Source organism: Pituophis catenifer, unplaced genomic scaffold, assembly GCF_029215685.1.
Source record: "Pituophis catenifer annectens isolate HBS135680 unplaced genomic scaffold, rPitCat1.0.hap2 SCAF_2, whole genome shotgun sequence".
Taxonomy (NCBI): domain Eukaryota; kingdom Metazoa; phylum Chordata; class Lepidosauria; order Squamata; family Colubridae; genus Pituophis; species Pituophis catenifer.
In genome coordinates, this window is record NW_027256882.1 from 26,332,506 (window position 1) to 26,351,761 (window position 19,256).

Genomic DNA, 19,256 nt, shown 5'->3' on the forward strand with positions numbered 1-19,256 from the left:
TTCCAATTTTGATCACATGACCACGGGGATGTGGCCAACGGGGTGAAAAACAGTCCTAAGTCACTTTTTTCCAGTGCCGTTGTAACTTTGAACGGTCCCTAAACGTACCGTTGTAAACTGAGGATTACCTGTTTGTCTATGACAGAGGTCTTCAAACTTGACAGCTTTAAGACTTGTGGACTTCAACTCCCAGAATTCTCCAGCCAGCTTTCTGGGAGTTGAAGTCCACAAGTCTTAAAGCTGCCAAGTATGAAGATCTCTGGTCTATGATCTCTCTCCCAGCTTTGCTCCCTGATGGGTGTTGAGATCTGATCTTCCCTCTAAATGATTCTGATCGGTTGAGCGCCTGTATGGATTCACCCCTGTATGAATGCGTTCATGTGTCATCAGGCCGGATTTCTGACAAAAGGTCTTCCCACAACGTGTGCACTGATATGGTTTCACTCCGGTGTGAATTCGCTCGTGGGTGATGAGGTTTGACCCGTCGGTGAAGCTCTTCAGGCACACAGAGCACTGATACGGTTTCACCCCGGTGTGGATCCTTTCGTGAACCCTCAGGACGGCCGCAGTGCGGAAATTCTTCCCACAGCTGGGACATCTGTAGGGTTTCTCCCCCAAGTGGATTTTTTCGTGGACGCTCAGGGTTCCCTTCTGGCGGAAAGTCTTCCCGCACGTCAAGCATTTGAAAGGCTTCTCGTCCATGTGGATTTTTTCATGGATGGTGAGAGTCCCCTTTTGCCGGAAGCTCTTCTCGCAGTACGTGCATCGGTACGGCTTCTCTCCGGTATGAATCCTCTTGTGGGTGATGAGGTTGGAGCTGCTGGTAAAAGTTTTCTGGCACGTGGGACACCGAAAGGGAACTTCGCCGGTATGAATTCCTGTGTGGGCCTTTAGTTGGGCAGATTTACGAAAAGGAATGCTGCATTCCGTACACGTATACGGCTTCTCTCCGGTGTGAATTCTTTCGTGTACCCGAAAATTGGAGCTCCATTGGAAACGTTTGCCACAGTGACACTGGTGGATTTTATGGCCGGTCTTGGCTTCTTCTGGATCGGAATCACTTTTACCGACAGAAACAACTTCGTCCAAGCTTCTTTTTGGGGAATTCCATTCTGTTTCTGGGTCCTCCTGGTTCTTAGGCCTCACTTCCTCCTTGCAATGCTGGGATGGTATGATGTCTCTTTTCAGTATCTCATTTTCTGGTACCTCAGAAATGCTCTGACGAAGATGGTTGTCTTGGTTCATCAGCCTGTGATTGTCACCTTGGGGAAGGAAGTAGGTCATAAGTCTTTAGATAAAGCTCAGGTGACATTCTAGGTCAAAATTCTGTAGGATTCAGGATTTTTCTAGAGTTCACAAACACTTGCTTTTACCACTGTATTAGTAGCAATTCCTTACTACTGGATTTTATGTAGTGTTCCTTAATCTTGCTTAAACATAAACCTCTTCGAATGTTTAATCGCAGGCCATGTATGCTTTTAGATATCAAATACTTTGTGGTTAATGTGGGCTACTCTACTAACAAATTTTATGTTGGGGTTTATGTGACACAACCACTCTGTTTTAAAGGGGGGGGGGGAAATCTACACGTTCCTGACCTAATAAATCATGGAAAAGGTAAACTTCAACAGCTTCTCCATTTCACAATATTTTTCTGGGTGTGAGGAATATTTTGGGGAGGACAATAACTGCCAGATGGCCTGTTTTAGATAAGAACAAGAGTCCATTTAATTAAATAAGTATAATATAAATCTAAATGCAAATGCAATCATTTGACTCAGATTTGCCACCAAATCAGAGCAGATCAAAAAAGGGGCATCAATGTAAACTCTCATCCTATTTATGGAGCATAATCATCTTCCTACTTGTGCAGGAGTCAAACCAGTTCTCTCACACCTGAAGGAGAATTATACCGCTAGGATCGATGATTAGCAACTCTTCTTCAGATGTTAAAGATCAAGGGAGAAGCACTCAACACCTTTGGGTGATGAAATGCAGCTCATGCTTACCGAATGAACTCATTTCTTTCTCAATGTCCAGCTTCATCTCCTTGGACAGCTGCCATCCCCATGAACCTAGTGGTAGAAATTGGCTTCCCTGGGAAGGCTCCTCAATTGCCATCATCCTCAAAGGACCCGGACTCTGGAATGATACAAAAAAATTATTCAGTGGAGCAAAATTCATCAGCTATGATGGGAAAATAGATAACCTGCATGTGTCAATCTTCTCCCATCTCTCTCTCGATGTGGAGGAAGATTAAAACAATTTCTCCTTCACTTACTCTGGATAGTAAACAGTCCTGGGCCCCTCGGTCTCCTGGTAGCAAAACTGTGGGGAGATTAAAATAATTTCTCCACTTACTCTGGACAGAAGCAGAAAGTCAGAGAGTAATGGAGAAGCAGACTTAGAAGGTACCATTCATCTTCAAAGCTTTATTCCTTAATTTGATCTAATATGTAAAAAGAAAATGGAATTAAAGAACCTCTGTTCTCTAACATTGCCTTGGATTTTGGATACCTTGAGACAACCAAGCTCTACTAGATTCTCACAATTCCCCAAAAAACAGAGAGTGGAAAATGCATTGAATTCTCATTCTCCTCCATCTTCTGGAGAACCAGCTGAAGAGCACCCCAGAAACTTTACCTCTTCCTCCTGTTTCACCAAGCTCCGCTTTGACAGAAACTCCTCAGCCAAGAGTACAGCCCCAGTGCAAGACTCAGGGCCGTGAGCCCTGACCCAGCTCTGCATCTCTGGAGGTAGGACAGTCAGGAACTGCTCCAGAACCAGAAGCTCCAGGATCTCCTCCTTTGAGCACTTCTCAGCTTTCAACCACTGCCAGCAAAGTTCCTGGAGATGCCTGTAAACAGCCCTGGGCCCCTCGGTCTCCTGGTAGCAAAACTGCCGGAAATCCCGGCGCTGTTTCTCCCTGGCCAGGGCCTCCCCTCGCAAGATGGCTGCCTTCACCTTCCCATAGTCTCCTCTTTCTTGGCTGCTAAGGCTGTTGAAGGCCTCCTTGGCTTCTTGCCTGAGTCCTGGCACAAGAAGAGTCACCCATTGGTCCTGGGGCCATTTGCAGGCGGATGCAACTTGCTCAAAGGACGTTAGGAAGGCCTTCGTGTTGACCCAATGCGTGGGCTCCTCTACTGTCTCAGCATGGGCCCTCTCTGAGCGAGGACCCTGCAGGCTCCTGAGGAACTCCTGCCACTGGGCTTCCCAGCAATCTTGCAGTCCCTCTTCGGGTTTGCATTTCACCTGTTGGAGAGGAACCATGCCAGAGGAGGCTTTCATTGCCTCCAGGTCTGACCAGAGTTTGACCAGCGAAGTACTCTGTTTCTGCATCTTCAGCTCCGGGTCCTCCATGGTCTCTTCCTCCATGGACATGTTCACCTGCACACTCAGGGTCTCCATCCCTTAAACCTTCCTTACTACCCGTCTGTGAATCTTTTGCTAAAACCAGCTTTCTGATAAGCAGCAAGATGGACTCTCCTGCAGTGAAAAAAATAGATATGCAAAAGAATATTTAGAAAGTAATTCTGCCCCAAAGCTAAGCTTATATATTTCTAGAGTCTTCCTGACCTTCTAGATTTCTTGGTTCAAAGATATTTTGGATTCACACCCATTCGATCCCCTGAATGGCACAGATCAAGGAGATAACATCATTTAAAATTTAAATTTAAAATATAACCAGGTATTTTTTTTTCCTATGTTGCTCACATATATCTTTTCTTTTATGTACACTGAGAGCGTATGCACCAAGACAAATTCCTTGTGTGTCCCATCACACTTGGCCATAAAGAATTCTATTCTATTCTATTCTATTCTATTCTATTCTATTCTATTCTATTCTATTCTATTCTATTCTATTCTATTCTATTCTAATTAGCAAGCTCCTGATCAGTTTTTCTTTGTTGTTGTAAGCGATCCAGAGTTGTTTGACACAAAATGACAGCAAAAAAAGTTAATAAAAAAATAAAAGAAATAAATAAAAGGAGAAACTTGGTTCCGGCAGTTGGCTAAAAAAGAAAAGATTTGTTTTTGCTTTTTTGTTTTACAGAATCTAGATTTTGCAACTCAAAAAAGCCTTAAAAATACAGACAATGGCATCCAACTGTGATTGGGAGGAGGATAGATTAGTGATGAGAGATAGATGAGAGAGAGAGAGAGGAGAGAGAGATGATAGATAGATAGATGATGGATGGATTAGATGATAGATGGATGGATGGATGGATGGAGATTAAATAGATTAGAAGATAAATTGATTAGAGGATAGACAGATTAGATGATAGATAGATAGACAGAGAGATATATGATGGGTAGATGGATAGATAGATGGATGGATAGACGGATGGATAGACAGATGATAGGTAGACAGTAGATGATGGATGGATAGATAGATAGATAGATAGATGATAAATAGATTAGAAGATAGATTGATTAGAGGATAGACAGATTAGATGATAGATAGATAGACAGAGAGATATATGATGGGTAGATGGATAGATGGATGGAGAGATGGACGGATAGACAGATGATAGGTAGATGGTAGTTGATGGATGGATGGATGGATAGATGGAGGATAAATGGATTAGAAGGTAGATTGATTAGAGGATAGACAGATCAGATGATAGGTAGATGGATGGGTAGATGGATAGATAGACGGACGGATAGACAGATGATAGGTAGATGGTAGATGATGGGTGGATGGATGGATGGATGGATGGATAGACAGACAGACAGATGATAGATAGGTAGATGGTAGATGATGGATAGAATAGAATAGATAGATAGATAGAGATTATAGATAGAGATATAGAGATAGATAGACAGACAGATAGATAGATAGATAGATAGATAGATAGATAGATAGATAGATAGATAGATAGATAGATAGATGAGAGACAGAGATAAAGCTTTCACTCAACCCCAAACAGCAAAGCCATCCATCTTACTCGCCAGGTTCCGTTCAGAAGTTGGCTAAGCAACAACCTCCAACACCTCCCGCTGCAAAAGCTCGACTTTTACGCGCGTTCGTGTACAGGTGATGATGATGATGATGATGATGATGATGATGATGATGATGATGATGATGATGATGATGATGCCTAGGTTGCGAAAGGCGTCCCTGCACCCTCGTAGCTGGCAGCAGCTGGCAGAAACCGGGTGCAATCCCCTCCTCTCGCAACTTAGCTCAACTTTCCCTCCAGCAGCCACGAACCGGCTGCTCTTCTCGCCCCACAACTAGGGAAAAAAAGCAAGACCGCCCCGACTTTGCAGCTTCCTCCCGGGGAGAAATCGGGACCCCGAAGAAGCCGAGGGTCTCAGCAAAGGCAGCGGTGCGCGGCGAACCTCTTTTCCGGTTCTGATTCGAACTCTCTTCGGCGAGAGGATCCTTTCCTACGCCGCGGCGAGCATTGCCACTCGGACGCCGATTGGGAATCTGAAGTATAACTACAGCCTACTCTAAATCGAACCGGAGCCTCTTGGTGGTGGTGAAGATATACCCTCCCCATCCTTCTGGTCTGGCTCTCTATGGTTTTAACCCTTGCCGCTGACATGGGAGGCCTCCCACTTTAGGATTTTTTCCTTTTTTTCCTCAACCCCTCTAAGCAGTTTGCAAAGGGTGATCATGGATTGGATTCAGGGAAGCAACTTGCTGTGATTTGCTTAATGGCCGCAGTAAAAATTTGGTCCAATTCTATGATGACTTGCTTAAAAACCACACAGAGACCAACCTTCTAATCCAGTGTTTCTCAATCTTGGAAGCTTGAAGATGGGTGGACTTCAACTCCCAGAATCCCCCAGCCAGCAGCGCTGGCTGGGGGATTCTGGGAGTTGAAGTCCACCCATCTTCAAGCTACCAAGGTTGAGAAACACTGTTCTAATCCCAATTGTGATTATAAATCATAGACTATCTTTAAAGGTAAAGGTGTTCTGTCCCCGTCTCACACATGCACACAAACAGATAGCCAGGGATTAAATAAAACTGGCAGACAACAAATTTTTTCGATAAGAGGATTGGCAGCAACCCAGTAGCTGCTTGCCAAGAACTTTACTCATAGAGGGAGGGGTTGTCCCTCTGTCAGATAAACCCAAACAAGATACACACAGTTCAAGAATTGTCAAGTCCAGTCCGTATTAAATCCAAGGCACATAACGTTGTTTCAAAGATACAATGTGACTCGCTAGTAGTTAGTTTTGTCCGTCACAGGGTCTGAATGGCCACCTCACCCCCTTTTATCTCCTGTGGGGTGTGGTCCAGTGACTCAGCTTAATCTCTGGCACGCCTCCTTTTCTGCTGCGTGTGCTTGTCTCTCCGACGCTGGCTTGGATCCAGCCAAGACTTATCTCCGTCACTGTCCGACTGCGAGGAGATACCTGGCTCCTGGCCAATCTCTTCTCCTTCAGGAGACACCTGAGGCATTGCCAGAGAGGAGGGTCCTGGAGAGGGAGGCCTAGCCAACTCCTCTCCTTCATGTTCGGAGCCTTCTCCCTCCGATAAGTCGGCCTCGGGGGTCGGAGTCACAACAAAAGGTAAAGGTTCTCCTCACACATATGTGCTAGTCGTTCCTGACTCTAGGGGGCGGTGCTCATCTCCGTTTCAAAGCCGAAGAGCCAGCGCTGTCCGAAGACATCTCCGTGGTCATGTGGCCGGCATGACTCAACGCCAAAGGCGCACGGAACGCTGTGACCTTCCCACCAAAAGTGGGGTCCCTATTTTTCTACTTGCATTTTTTTATGTGCTTTCGAACTGCTAGGTTGGCAGAAGCTGGGACAAGTAACGGGAGCTCACCCCGTTACGTTGCACCAGGGATTCGAACCACTGAACTGCCGACCTTTCGATCGACAAGCTCAGCGTCTTAGCCACTGAGCCACCATGTCCTATCTGTAGTTATCTCCTATTCACTTAACGACAATCTGGAGATTAATGCTTAGCACTATAATTGTCAATCGTTATTCCCTGTAAGTCTAAATAATCGTATTCTAGTTATGGTTTATTCCGCCTTTCTTCCCTCGGTAAGTAAAAGCCACAGTAGCTGGGAATTCCAGGTTTTATAAGCCTGGTGTTGTCTGGCAACAGCTAGATCATAGAAAAATGCAAACGATATGAAGCTGCAAGGCAAATATATTTTATTTTATTGTTGAAAATTAGAAAAGAATTCAACCATGGAAAATTAGGGTTATTTACTGTCAGGTCAGTGCAATTTCCATTCCATTTTACATTTTGAATAGCGATAGTCAATCTGACAACATCAGAAAACAGATTAAGAAGGAATCTCTCTCAGTGCAGCTGCATTTGTGAGCTTCCAATTAAAAGGTCTCCTTTCTCTTTTCCTCTTGCTTGCAATTATACAGCGACACATTAGGCCAGGGGTCCCCAAACTTGGCAGCTATGCTGGCTGGAGAATTCTGGGAGTTGAAGTCCACAAGTCTTAAAGCTGCCAAGTTTGAAGTCCTCTGCATTAGGCTGATCGATATGCTATTTCATTGTGCCAACAGCCTTTACAGAAGAATAGCGCATTAACAATCCTACTGCAACAATCCGATGCAATGCAATAGACAAGAGTATTATTTCAGACTCACACTTCCTAGGTACCTCGTATTTCAAATCCATTGCATTGCATTTCTACAGCAGCAAGTTGCTAAACATACAAGCTTTTATTATTTGGGCCTATGGTTGTTCCAGGTGATAGGCAAGGCAGTCTTTTATCCCAGTTTCTTACTATGTATGTGACCCCACTTTTTGAGAATGTTTAGATCAGAAACTCCCATTATATTCAGCAGAATGTCCTCTAAGAAAAAAAGCTGTGATGAAAGAAAGAATGGCTTAAAAGGGGGACATAGCAATGCAATCTTAAAACACACTGACGAAGAAATAGGTCTGGTTTAAGTGCTAAGAAGGTTGGGAGGGAAGGAGGGAGGGAGGTAGAAAGGAAGGATAAATAATTAGATATAGAAAGATAAACATTTTAACTTTTAACATTTTAATTCTTATATACTGTTTTATATTTTAATGCTCCTCTTTGAGAGAACTGGGCAGTTCAGAAATGCAAAATGTAAATAAATTAAAAACAAAAAGAGGAAAGAAGGAAAGAGGAAGAAAAAGGAAGAAAGGAATAAAGAAAGAGAGAAAGATTTTAACTTTCAACATTTTAATTGTTGTATACTGTTTTATATTTTGATGCCCCTTTTTGAAGGAACTTGGCAATTCAGAAATGTAAAATATAAATAAAGAAATTAAAAATTAAAAAAAAGAGGGAATGAGGGAAAGAGAAGGAAGGAAGGAAAGAAAGAAAGAAAGAAAGAGAGAGAGAGAGAGAGAGAGAGAGAGAAAGAAAGAAAGAAAGAAAGAAAGAAAGAAAGAAAGAAAGAAAGAAAGAAAGAAAGAAAGAAAGAAAGAAAGAAAGAAAACTTCTGTCTTGGAAACTCCCAGAATTGTCTAACAACTGGCAAGGAACATCCTTGCTAGGAATTCTGGGTACTGTAGTTTCAAAACATCTGGATCTGGGCTGGGGAAGGCTTCTCCCATTTCAGCCTGCCCATAATGCCTCCTTCCTGCTGTATTGCTGGACATTTTTATTTTCTTTTTTAAAAATACAATGTCAAGGTGCAGCATCAAGTTCCATGACATCAGCTCCTGTCTGTCATCTCATTTTTCCATAAAACATTTCTGGGCAAATAAATGAAGATGTTACTACGCTGTGCCATTAGAAGCGCCTAGATGCTTTCTTTTACTAATATATGTCGCTTTCTACAAACATTTTGAACATGTAAATCCTACTTTAATTTTTTTTTTTTTTTTTAGCAATTTTGCATTTAAATGTGGTTCACAAACCAACTTAAGAGTTTACAGCAGAGGTCTTCACACTTGGCAGCTTTAAGACCGGTGGACTTCAACTCCCAGAATTCTTCAGCCAGCATAGCATAGCTGGCTAAAGAATTCTGGGAGTTGAAGTCCACCAGTCTTAAAGCTGCCAAGTTTGAAGTCCTCTGGTTTACACAACATCAAAAAGGTGTTGTTTCTTTTTATATGAAATCATCACCGGGCAGGGGGTTGAGCTAGAAGACCTTCAAGGTCCCTTCCAAACCTATGATTCTGTAACAAAAATTCATCTACGATTTTTTTTTTTCTCCTAAGGCTGACCCAAGCTTGAAGTGCTACTTGCGCGCTCTCTAAAAAAATAGCATTGGGAGCATGAAAATGCTCCGTTTGACTTGTTTGTCTTTAAATTTAATTCCAATCAAGTTTAGATAATAGCTGGACCATGCAGTTTGATTGAGGATTTGATCACTGAAAAACAAATTTGGAGCGCCAATGTGGCAACTGTCTACCAACCAGCTATGCCTTTTCTTGCAACAAGGCAGTTGCCTCCCAGCTGGCACCGGATCCTATGAAGACAAAAACAGCTTTACGCAATTACAGAGAACTGCTGTGTTCGTACTCTTATAAACACCTCCGACTTGGAATCCTCGCACAGCCCTTTTACAATGACTTTCTAGTAAGTTTTGACTTGCTTTCTTACTTTTGCCGTGTTTAAAAAAATAAATAAAAAATCCTTGGGTAATAAAACTTGGGAGCTTGTTAATGACCACATCTAAGGCTTTTAAGAGATCAGGTTGTCTCGCCGGCCTTGCAAACTGGCCTGAGGTTCAAGAAAATGTTTTCCTATAGTTCAAAGAAGGTAAGCAGCTACTCTGTGGCGCTGTGAGTTTTCTCATGTTCACACAGTTCTGATTTTCGGCTGAAGTTTTTCCCGCAGTACGAGCAGCTGTTCTTGTGGATCAGTTCATGCAGCAAGAGGTGTGTCCTGGACATGAAGGATTTCCCACAGTGCAAACAATGGAAAGTGTCTTGCCCTCGATGGACCATCTGGTGCACTTTGAGAGAGGTGTAGGAGATGAACTTTTTCCCGCAGGCTGTGCAAATGTACAGTTTCTCTCCGGTGTGGGTTTTCTGGTGCTTGAGGCAGTCCGTCTGCCGAATGTAGCATTTCCCGCACTCCGAACACATGAAGCATTTCTCTTGGTCGGCGCTCAGCTTCACTTTGGGAATCCAGCTAAAATTATTCCCACAGTGGGAGCAGATGTGGGAGAACTGCCCTGCGCGGATTCTCTTCTTCTCTCCGCAGTGGGAGCAGATGTAGAGTTTCTCGGCCACGTGGGTCCTCTCGTGGGTCAAGAGATCCGAGCTGCTGCCGAAGGTCTGGCTGCAATGCCAACACTTGTAACACTTCTCCTCCGGGTCAGGGTTCTCGCACGCATCGAGGTGGGGGCTTTGGCTGAGGCCGCCTGCATCGTACGACCCCTTTGTGTTGAGGAAGGGAGATTCAGTAGCAGCTTGGAAAAACCCTTGCGAGCCACCCAGTTCGTCTGTCTCAGCCTCGCTTTTGTTTCTGTCCTGCTGCTCTGCTCCATGTTGATTCTCGTCAGGTTTGTTTGGAGCCAGGAAGTAATTCTCTCCAGCCGTTTTCAGCGACGTCCTCTGTGGCTCAAGCCAACCATCGACTGTAGGGGGAGGCAAAAAAAAAAAATGAGACTAGCTAATAGGTTAAAAAGCCTTGCATTACAAAAAGAGGACAATCCTTCATTATTCATGCTTCATTATTCGGGACTCCCTACGCACAGTCACTCATGCCCTCGTCACCTCCCGTCTGGACTATTGTAACGCTCTCTACATGGGGCTCCCCTTGAGGTGCACTCGGAGGCTCCAACTGGCGCAGAGTGCGGCCGCGCGGGTGGTGACGGGAGCGACGTGGAGTTCCCATGTAACACCTCTCCTGCGCGAGCTGCACTGGCTCCCGATGGTCTTCCGGGTGCACTTCAAGGTTTTGGTTATCACCTTTAAAGCGCTCCATGGCTTAGGACCTGGTTATCTACGGGACCGCCTGCTACTACCAATAGCCTCCCACCGGCCGGTACGCTCTCATAGAGAGGGACTCCTCCGGGTGCCGTCGGCCAAACAATGTCGACTGGCGGCCACTAGGGGGAGAGCCTTCTCTGTGGGGGCACCTACGATCTGGAACGAGCTCCCCCCGGAGATACGGAGGATCCCGGATCTACGCACCTTCCGTCGCGCGCTCAAGACTTTCTTATTTCATCAAGCTGGCCTGGCCTAAACCTTCTCCCCTTTTAAATGTAAATTTTAATTTGTTTTTAAATTATTGGGTATTTTAAATTTGTCTCAGCCAAATTATTTAATTCGTTTTTATTCTATTTTAAATTTTGTATCTATGTGTTTTATTTTGTGGCTGTTCACCGCCCTGAGTCCTTCGGGAGTAGGGCGGTATAGAAATCCAATAAAATAAATAAATAAATTAATTAATTATTCATTATTTGGAAATAATATAACATATTTTCCTGTGAGGCTTCCGACTTTTTTTGGTAATGCCACCACAACAATCCTTTTTTTTTTTTTTTGGTAGGATACCCACTCTTACTTTCTCTATTTAACATTCTCCTTAGGGGGTGGCAACACTAGAAAGTTTAAGGGAAGAAGCTGGGACATAACCCGTCTTAAAGTTGCCCCAAGTTGAAAAACTATGGTCTAGATCAGGGGTGTCAAACTTAGATCTGGCCCGTGGGGCTGGTCTGGAAACAGCGGAGCGGCCCGCAGTGCTTCTGCCAGCGAAAATAGACTCCTGACCTGAGCTCAGGTGCCACGGCCCTCTGCCAGTGAAAACAGAGCTCGGGAGGGCCGAGTCCATTTTCGCTGGCAGAGCAGTCGGGCCGCCACAGCACCCCAACAGGTGTGACGTCAAGCTGGCCACGCCCCCTGGCCAGCCCCCCCTCCCAAGGTCAAACACAACCCTGATGCGGCCCTCAATGAAATCGAGTTTGACACCCCTGCTCTAGATCAGTGGACCCCGACCTTTTGGGGCACCAGGGACCGGTTCCGTGGAGAGAGGTTTTTCCGCGGACCGGAGGGGGGAGGTGGTCTCACAAGCTGCCTTCATCCCACAGATGGGGCTTCATGGTGGCAGAGTAGTCAGAAGGCAGTACTACTTCCGCTGACTGCCGGCTGCCAGAAGTTCAAGTCTCGCCAAGCTCAAGGTTGACTCAACCTTCCATCCTTCCGAGGTCGGTAAAAATGAGGACCCAGATTGTTGTTGGGGGGCAATAGGCTGACTCTGTAAACCGCTTAGAGAGGGCTGTAAAGCACTGTGAAGCGGTATGTAAGTCTAAGTGTTATTGCTTGTTTGTGCGGCCCGGTTTCTGGTTTGGGTCCCCTGCACTAGATAATGTTGAAGGTGCCATTGCCAGCTGGTATCAGCTCCTGGAGACGAGCAGCTTAAAGCTGCCATGCACAAGAGTTCAAAGAAGCCCCTAATATTTGATCTGTCTGGCCCTCGAAGTGACTTACCCAGTGACTCTGCATCCCCTCCAGCTTCCTGCTTGGCTTCTCTAAAAAGCTGCGCCTTCACCATTTCCGACAGAGCTTGGTTTCCTTTGGGGGGCTTTTCAGATTCCTCCTCCGTCATCCCCATCATCTGGAGCAGCAAAGGGGAAACAGATGTTGAGGCAATGGGACAGGAAGGGGATAAACTCATTCATGGACTTATAATCGCAAAGTTATTTCAGAGGACTGTAGTTTAAAGCAGTGTTGCTCAAGGAGCCTGGATAGCTCAGCAGACTAATGCATTGTAATTTAACTCCAGCTGTCTGCAATTACTGTAAGTTCGAATCTCACCAGGCTCAAGGTTGACTCAGCCTTCCATCCTTTCTAAGGTAGGTAAATTGAGGACCCAGTTTGTGGGGGCAATAAGCAGACTTTGTAAACATATACAAAAGTATGAAGGCTATTGCTTAACGCATTGTAAGCCGCCCTGAGTCTCTGGAGAAGGACGGCATATAAATCAAATTAAAAAAAACAACAACAAACTGTGTTGTCCCCTTCTCAAATGAGCCGAGGTGGTGCAGTGGTTAGGGTGCAGTAGTGCAGCTACTTCAGCTGACTGCTAGTCCAGCAGGTTAGCAGATCAAATCTCACCGGCTCAAGGCTGACTCGGTCTTCCATCCTTCCGAGGTGGGTAAAATGAGGACCCAGATTGTTGGGGGCAATATGCTAATGCTAATGCAATATGCTAATATGCAATATGCTATATGCTAACTTTGTAAACAGCTTAGAGAGGGCTGTAAAGCACTATGAAGCGGTATAGAAGTCTAAACAATAACTATTGTTGTTATAACAATAACAATAATGATAATAATAATAACTGTGTTTTAAGTTGTGTGGACTTCCAATTCCCAAAATCTCTAGCCAGCAGGGTATCTGGAGAATGCTGGGAATTGTAGTCCACTTCTCCTGGGTTGCCAAAAAGTTAAGAAACACTGGCTGAAAGGATTATTAAACACAAAACCTGCCCCGGGGGGGGGGGGGGGGGGGAGGGGCGCGGGGGGGCGGGAATAGGCTGTTTGCAGCTTCTTCCAGGGAGACAGCATGGCAGGCATTTCAACATGGAGCTGGTTCTCTTCTTCACAGGTATGAGGTCACTTATTTCATTTTACTTTAGCCTGGTTTGCACTCTTATTCCATAAACTGGGGCTTAATGCAATGTCTGAATCAAACCTCTAATTCAAAATCAAATCAGACTGATACAATCAACTTTAGAGCCTTGGTAGTAGTACAGTGGTCTAAAGCACCCTGTTATTAAGACCAGCTGCCTGCAATTACTGCAGGTTCGAATCTCGACAGGCTCAAGGTTGACTCAGCCTTCCATCCTTTCTAAGGTAGGTAAATTGAGGACCCAGTTGTGGGGGCAATAAGCTGACTTTGTATAAATATACAAATGTATGAAGGCTATTGCTTAGCGCATTGTAAGCTGCCCTGAGTCTCCTGAGAAGGCGGCATATAAATCAAATTAAAAAAAACAACAACAAAAAACTTTAAAATAATAGGCAGTGGAAATCCCTGGCAGATACACCCAGGAAAAGTCCCCTCAAATATATATATATAGTCTTCGCTAACCTAACCTTAACACTTTGATCCTGGAAGTATAGTGTGTATTTCTCTTTAGCCAGGTTCTTCCTACGTAAACCAAGATTTTTATGCAGCCCTAGTTCAGTGAAATCACAATCCACTAGCTTCTAGGCTTTTTTTCCTGGCAGCCAGCAAACACTCTGCTGCCCATTGGGAGACTAAGACTTATGGGCAACTTAGTAAAATTGGAAAATATATATATATATATGTTTTCTGAGGTTTTCGGGGGTGTTTGTATGTAGGTCTTTGGTTATTTGGGTTTTCTCCCACGTAAAATTGGAGGTGTCTTGGCAACGTTTCGACGAAGTCTCATTCGTCATCTTCAGGCTGGTGTTTTCGGCTTCAAGCATGAAGCTGAAAACACCAGCCTGAAGATGACGAATGAGACTTCGTCGAAACGTTGCCAAGACACCTCCAATTTTACGCGGGAGAAAACCCAAATAACCAAAGACCTACATATATATATATATATATATACACACATATATTTGTACTATACTTCCAAGATCAGAGGGTTAAGGTTAGGTTAGCTACGACTGTGGAGCACGTCATTCACACAGGAGATTTTGCGCCTCGCCCCCTCAACAGTCTTTCAAGGTTGCCCTTACCCAGAAAGACTCACCTGCTTGCTCCAGCCTTTGACCTGCTGCCTCACGATGAACTTCTCTGCCAGGGACACGGCCTGGGCGCAGGTCCTCGGAGTGTTTTCTCTCAGCCAGCTCTGCATATCCGAAGGCAGGATGGCCAAGAACTGCTCCAACGTCACCAAATCCAGGATCTGGTCCTTGGTGTGTTTCTCGGGCTTCAGCCACTCGTGGCAAAGTTCTTGGAGATGCCTGCAGAGTTTGCGAGGCCCTTCAGCCTCTTGGTAACAAAGCTCCCGGAACTGCTGGCGCTGTTTCTCCAACCTGGCCCCAGGTCCACTACTCACTGCCCCTTTTTGGTCCCTCCCTTCCTGAGAACTTTCATAATCCCGCTGGGCTTCAACGGCCAGGTGCGGCTGGGCCTGAGTCATCCAAACTCCTCTGGGACAGTTGCTGGCATCCCTCATCCCCTGAGAGAGCACCTGAGTGGCTTTAGGGTCATTCCAGGTCAGTGAAGGGCTTTCTCTGCCAGAATCAGGAGCCTGCAGCGTCTTCAGAAACTCTTGCAGTTGGGCATCCCAATTTCCTGATGGTCCTTCTTCTGGCTCTTGTTTCACCTGATGGATAAATTCCTGCTTAATCTTCCCAGTTTCTGGGAAATCTTCTCTTTTCCTTCCTTCTCCGGACTGAAGGCCTGAGGAAGACTGCGTTTCCATTTTTATTTCCGGATCGACATTTTCTTTTAGGAGACACTTGGTTGCCTCTGTTTTGTGTGCGACCGCCATTTCCTCCACAGAAACTAGCTTTATTTTATTTTTTCCTTTCTCTTTTTCAGCATCAATCCTTGAGGACCACTGCAGAAGTCTTTTTAGATCTTTCCAGTATCAACAGCCTAAAAGAATCATTCAACAAAACTGTTTGGAAGGAAAGCAGCAAAGCAGCAAAAATTTCTAATTGCCGTCTTTGAGATAACAAAATTTCCTCTTGCTATCTGCGCTGAAAAATAGAAAACGATTGGACTATAAATATTCCAACATTTGCAAGCAAATACATAAAAATACAGAGAGTATTGATGTAATTATTCAAGAATTGGAAGTAACTCTACTCTCCAAACCTTCTGGGGACCTCTTAATGAAGAGATGGTGCTCCTAGATGCCTTATATACTTGGAACTGGAAGGATGGGGGATTGAGAGTGAAAAATTGAGTTCAGAGCTTTGCCTTCATTATACAGTATATCACAGAAGTGAGTACACCCCTCACATTTTGTAAATATTTAAGTATATCGTTTCATTTTACAACACTTTAGAAATGACACTTGGCTACATTGTAAAGTAGTGAGTATACAGCTTGTATAAAAGTACAAGCACATGGTTATACCAATAAGTGGGAAGAGATAGATACTAGGAAGGAAGAGAAGAATAATAGTAATACAGTCTTAGTAAATAATTGGACGGTGTTATGGGAATTATTTGTTTAGCAGAGTGATGGCGTTCGGGGAAAAAACTGTCCTTGTGTCTAGTTGCTCTGGTGTCCAGTGCCCTATAGTGTCGTTTTGAGGGTAGAAGTTGAAACAATTACACATAGAGATCATCTTAATTTCCAATCTGAAAAGTGTTAAGGAACCCCCCCCCCCCCCTATCTTTTTCCTTTTCCCAACCAGAGCCTCTCCTGGAGGCTCCAGTTGGTCCAGAATGCGGCCGCGCGGAGGATTATGGGAGGGACGGGGCGCTCCCATGTGACACCTCTCCTGCGCAAGCTGCACTGGCTTCCTGAGGTCTTCAGGGTGCGCTTCAAGGTGTTGGTGACCACCTTTAAAGCGCTCCATGGCTTAGGGCCGGGGTATTTACGAGACCGCCTTCTGCCACCAATAGCCTCCCACCGGCCAGTTCGCTCCCACAGAGAGGGCCTCCTCAGGGTGCCGTCGGCCAGATAATGTCGGCTGGCGACCCCCAGGGGGAGAGCCTTCTCTGTGGCGGCACCTGCCCTCTGGAACGACCTACCCCCAGAGATACGCACGATACCAGACCTCCGGACTTTTCGTCGGGCCCTGAAAACACATCTTTTTCACCTAGCCGGGCTGGCTTGATCCCATCCCTTCGGTTTTAATTTGTAATTGGTTTTAATCCGGGTTGTTTTAAATGGATAGCCATAATTATTTAATGTTTTTTAAATTGCTTTTAAATTTTATATGTTATGTTTTACCATGGCTGTTCACCGCCCTGAGTCCTATTGGAGAAGGGCGGTATACAAATTAAATAAATAAATAAATAAATAAATAAATAAATAAATAAATAAATAAATAAACCAGTTGATTCATTATTTTATAGAGTTTGGAGGATCTAATAAAAGAGAGTATTTGTAGCTCAGGGTTGACACGAGGGCTCCTTGCTGCTCTCTGAGCTTGCTTGCTTTCCTGCTGACGTTTTCATTACCCAAACTAGGTAACGTGATCAGGTAACATCACTAGCACTGACGACGTTACCTAGTTTCAGAATAGAGCTGGAAGGGACCTTGGAGGTCTTCTAGTCCAGCCCCTTGCTCAAGCAGGAGATCCTATACCATTTCAGGCAAGTGGCTGTCCAGTCTATTCTTAAAAGCCTCAAGGCAAAGTTGTTCCACTGGTTAACTGTCCTCACCATTAGGAAGTTTCTCCACAATTCCAGGTTGCTTCTCTCCTTGATTAATTTCCATCCATTGTTTGGTTGTTGTTTTTTTGTCCTGCCTTCTGGTGCTTTGGAAAATAATATTTTCCAAATATTAAAAATATTTTTTTAAAAACCTATTAAAAATAACAGTTTGGGTAATGAAAGGTCTGCAAGAAAACAAGTAAGCTCAGAGAGCAATAAGGACCCCTTCAGTTTGGAGGATAATTGACAGCTAAACTTCCCTCCCTTCCCTTCCCTTCCCTTCAGCAAACCTTGATTTGGTCTTCCAGATCAAGATAACAAAGCAGAAAAATCATCTGATAGCTGAACCTGCTTTCCTAAGAGCCTGGGGCTGAATGATTTTTTTTTTTTTAAATGCTAATTTTCACCCGTTATGTCCCTGCATTAAAAAAAAAGGCTTTTTATGGAAGAGAGATCTTGGGAAAACAAATAAACAAACAAAAAAAGAAATATTCTCTGTCCAGATCTCTGAATTATGCATTATAGGTTGACCTTTTTTTTTTTTTGACCATGCCAAAAAGAGGAGTTTGTCAGACCTGGCAAGTTGGAAAACCCATAACTGGAGATTAAAAATGTTTAGCCGAATTTAATGGATAGAATCAGTGGGAAAGGGCTTCCCTGAGTCTTCGGAGAGGGGCGGCATACAAATTGAATTAATAAATAAAAATAACTGCTCCTGTTGGGGATTTTACCAGGAATTTATAGTAAAGAAACTGTATATTACATGTTATTCATGTAATAACCACAGCTAGAATTGCATTTGCACAAAACCGGAAAAGCGAAGAAATCCCTATAGATGAAAAAGTGATTTAAGAAAATATTAGAATGTGCAGAAATGAACAGATTAACCACTTGCAATTCAAGAAAAGGAAGAATCAGATTATTATAATATAGGGGAGTCATTTTATCAATGGTTAAGAGAATAAATATGAAAGCAACGTATTGTAAAAAACAGATAAGTAAAGAAGAGAAATGTTAGGTTTATCAGTTATTTTATCAGTATTATTATTATTATTATTATTATTATTATTAATATTAATATAAGAATGAATAATAATGTAATAAACTGTTAAATAAGAAAATGTTGGATAGAGGATTAAGCACAAAAGATTTGTAACCGATCAATACACTTTCTGTAATTGTAATGGATGATAATTGTTTTAGGTTTTAAGTTTTGTTTAAAAATAAAAAAAAAATTCCCCCCCCCAAAAAAAAGAAGAGAAATGTTAGGTTTATCAGTTATTTTATCAGTATTATTATTATTATTATTATTATTATTATTATTATTAAGTATTAATATAAGAATGAATGTAAGAAATGAAGATGATGGTAAGTTTAATTGTTAAAGACACAAAGAATTTTACACCCAGATGACACGCTGTTTAATAAAAGATGGAATGTTTGTATTAAATAATAATAATAATAATAATAATAATAATAATAATGATGATGATGATGATGATGATGATGATGATGATGATGATGATGATGATGATGATGGTGATGATGATGATGAATCGGTGGGAAAATAATAATTATTATTATTGTCTTGCCCAGAACCGGCCTTCAACTTGGACGGTCGGCAAACAGAGGACAAACCCTCCCACTCTTATTTTCGTAGGCCAGACCTCTCGCAGACCGACTGCAACGGCCGTGGACGCGTGTAGCCGTTTCCCCACAACCCGCCGCCCCGCTTACTTTTACCTGCTCTTTCTTCTTCGGCCCTCCTTGGCAGCGAGTCGCGGGCTCAGCGGCAAACAGGAAGGAGCTTTCCTCGGCCATCTATGATGGCCCCTCTAGGAGTGTCGACTCTGTGTCATTAACTCTTTTTTTTTTTTTTTTTGCCAAAGAGTCGCCGCTCGGGCTGAAATTGGCTAGCGGAAGTGTTTTTAGACCATGCTGAGCGAGGAATTCTGGGAGTTGAAGTCCACACGTCTTAAAGTGGCCAAGTTCGGGAAAACGCTGCTTTAAGAGGGATGGTCTTATTGCCATCGTTTGGTCCCCTCGCCAAGAATAGAACAGAACAGAAC

The 19,256-nt window shown here is 43.7% G+C and overlaps 2 protein-coding genes across 3 annotated transcripts; both read right to left on the reverse strand.

Annotated features, from left to right (window-relative positions):
• Nucleotides 1-264: 264 nt before the first annotated feature.
• Nucleotides 265-3,408, reverse strand: LOC139311913 (zinc finger and SCAN domain-containing protein 22-like). The gene is made up of 3 exons (XM_070936438.1): nucleotides 2,644-3,408; nucleotides 2,010-2,142; nucleotides 265-1,262 (listed from the first exon to the last, which is right to left on the reverse strand). Exons 1-3 carry the CDS (start codon nucleotides 3,406-3,408, stop codon nucleotides 265-267), a joined length of 1,896 nt encoding a protein of 631 aa, XP_070792539.1.
• A 5,543-nt stretch (nucleotides 3,409-8,951) lies between these two features.
• On the reverse strand, nucleotides 8,952-18,978 carry LOC139311917 (zinc finger and SCAN domain-containing protein 31-like). 2 transcript variants are annotated; one of them, XM_070936443.1, is made up of 4 exons: nucleotides 18,931-18,978; nucleotides 14,598-15,451; nucleotides 12,359-12,485; nucleotides 8,952-10,503 (listed from the first exon to the last, which is right to left on the reverse strand). In XM_070936443.1, the coding sequence occupies exons 2-4, from the start codon at nucleotides 15,342-15,344 to the stop codon at nucleotides 9,689-9,691; spliced, it is 1,689 nt and encodes a 562-aa protein (XP_070792544.1). In that variant the 5' UTR covers nucleotides 15,345-15,451; nucleotides 18,931-18,978; the 3' UTR covers nucleotides 8,952-9,688. The 2 variants fall into 2 exon arrangements, with proteins under 2 accessions (XP_070792544.1, XP_070792543.1); XM_070936442.1 differs by lacking the exon at nucleotides 18,931-18,978 and having other exon boundaries at nucleotides 14,598-15,515.
• Between the last annotated feature and the right edge of the window lie 278 nt (nucleotides 18,979-19,256).

Bases quoted from the DNA above. Each gene is read 5' to 3' on its own strand.
- LOC139311913 (XM_070936438.1), bottom strand. From the start codon at position 3,408: ATGGAGACCCTGAGTGTGCAGGTGAACATGTCCATGGAGGAAGAGACC. The intron at 2,143-2,643 runs GTAAAGTTTCTG...GTATCATTCCAG, and splicing joins TGGTGAAACAGGAGGAAGAG to AGTCCGGGTCCTTTGAGGAT. The intron at 1,263-2,009 runs GTAAGCATGAGC...TCCTTCCCCAAG, and splicing joins GAAAGAAATGAGTTCATTCG to GTGACAATCACAGGCTGATG.
- LOC139311917 (XM_070936443.1), bottom strand. From the start codon at position 15,344: ATGGCGGTCGCACACAAAACAGAGGCAACCAAGTGTCTCCTAAAAGAA. The intron at 12,486-14,597 runs GTGAGTCTTTCT...TTGCTGCTCCAG, and splicing joins TCAAAGGCTGGAGCAAGCAG to ATGATGGGGATGACGGAGGA. The intron at 10,504-12,358 runs GTAAGTCACTTC...CTCCCCCTACAG, and splicing joins AGGGGATGCAGAGTCACTGG to TCGATGGTTGGCTTGAGCCA.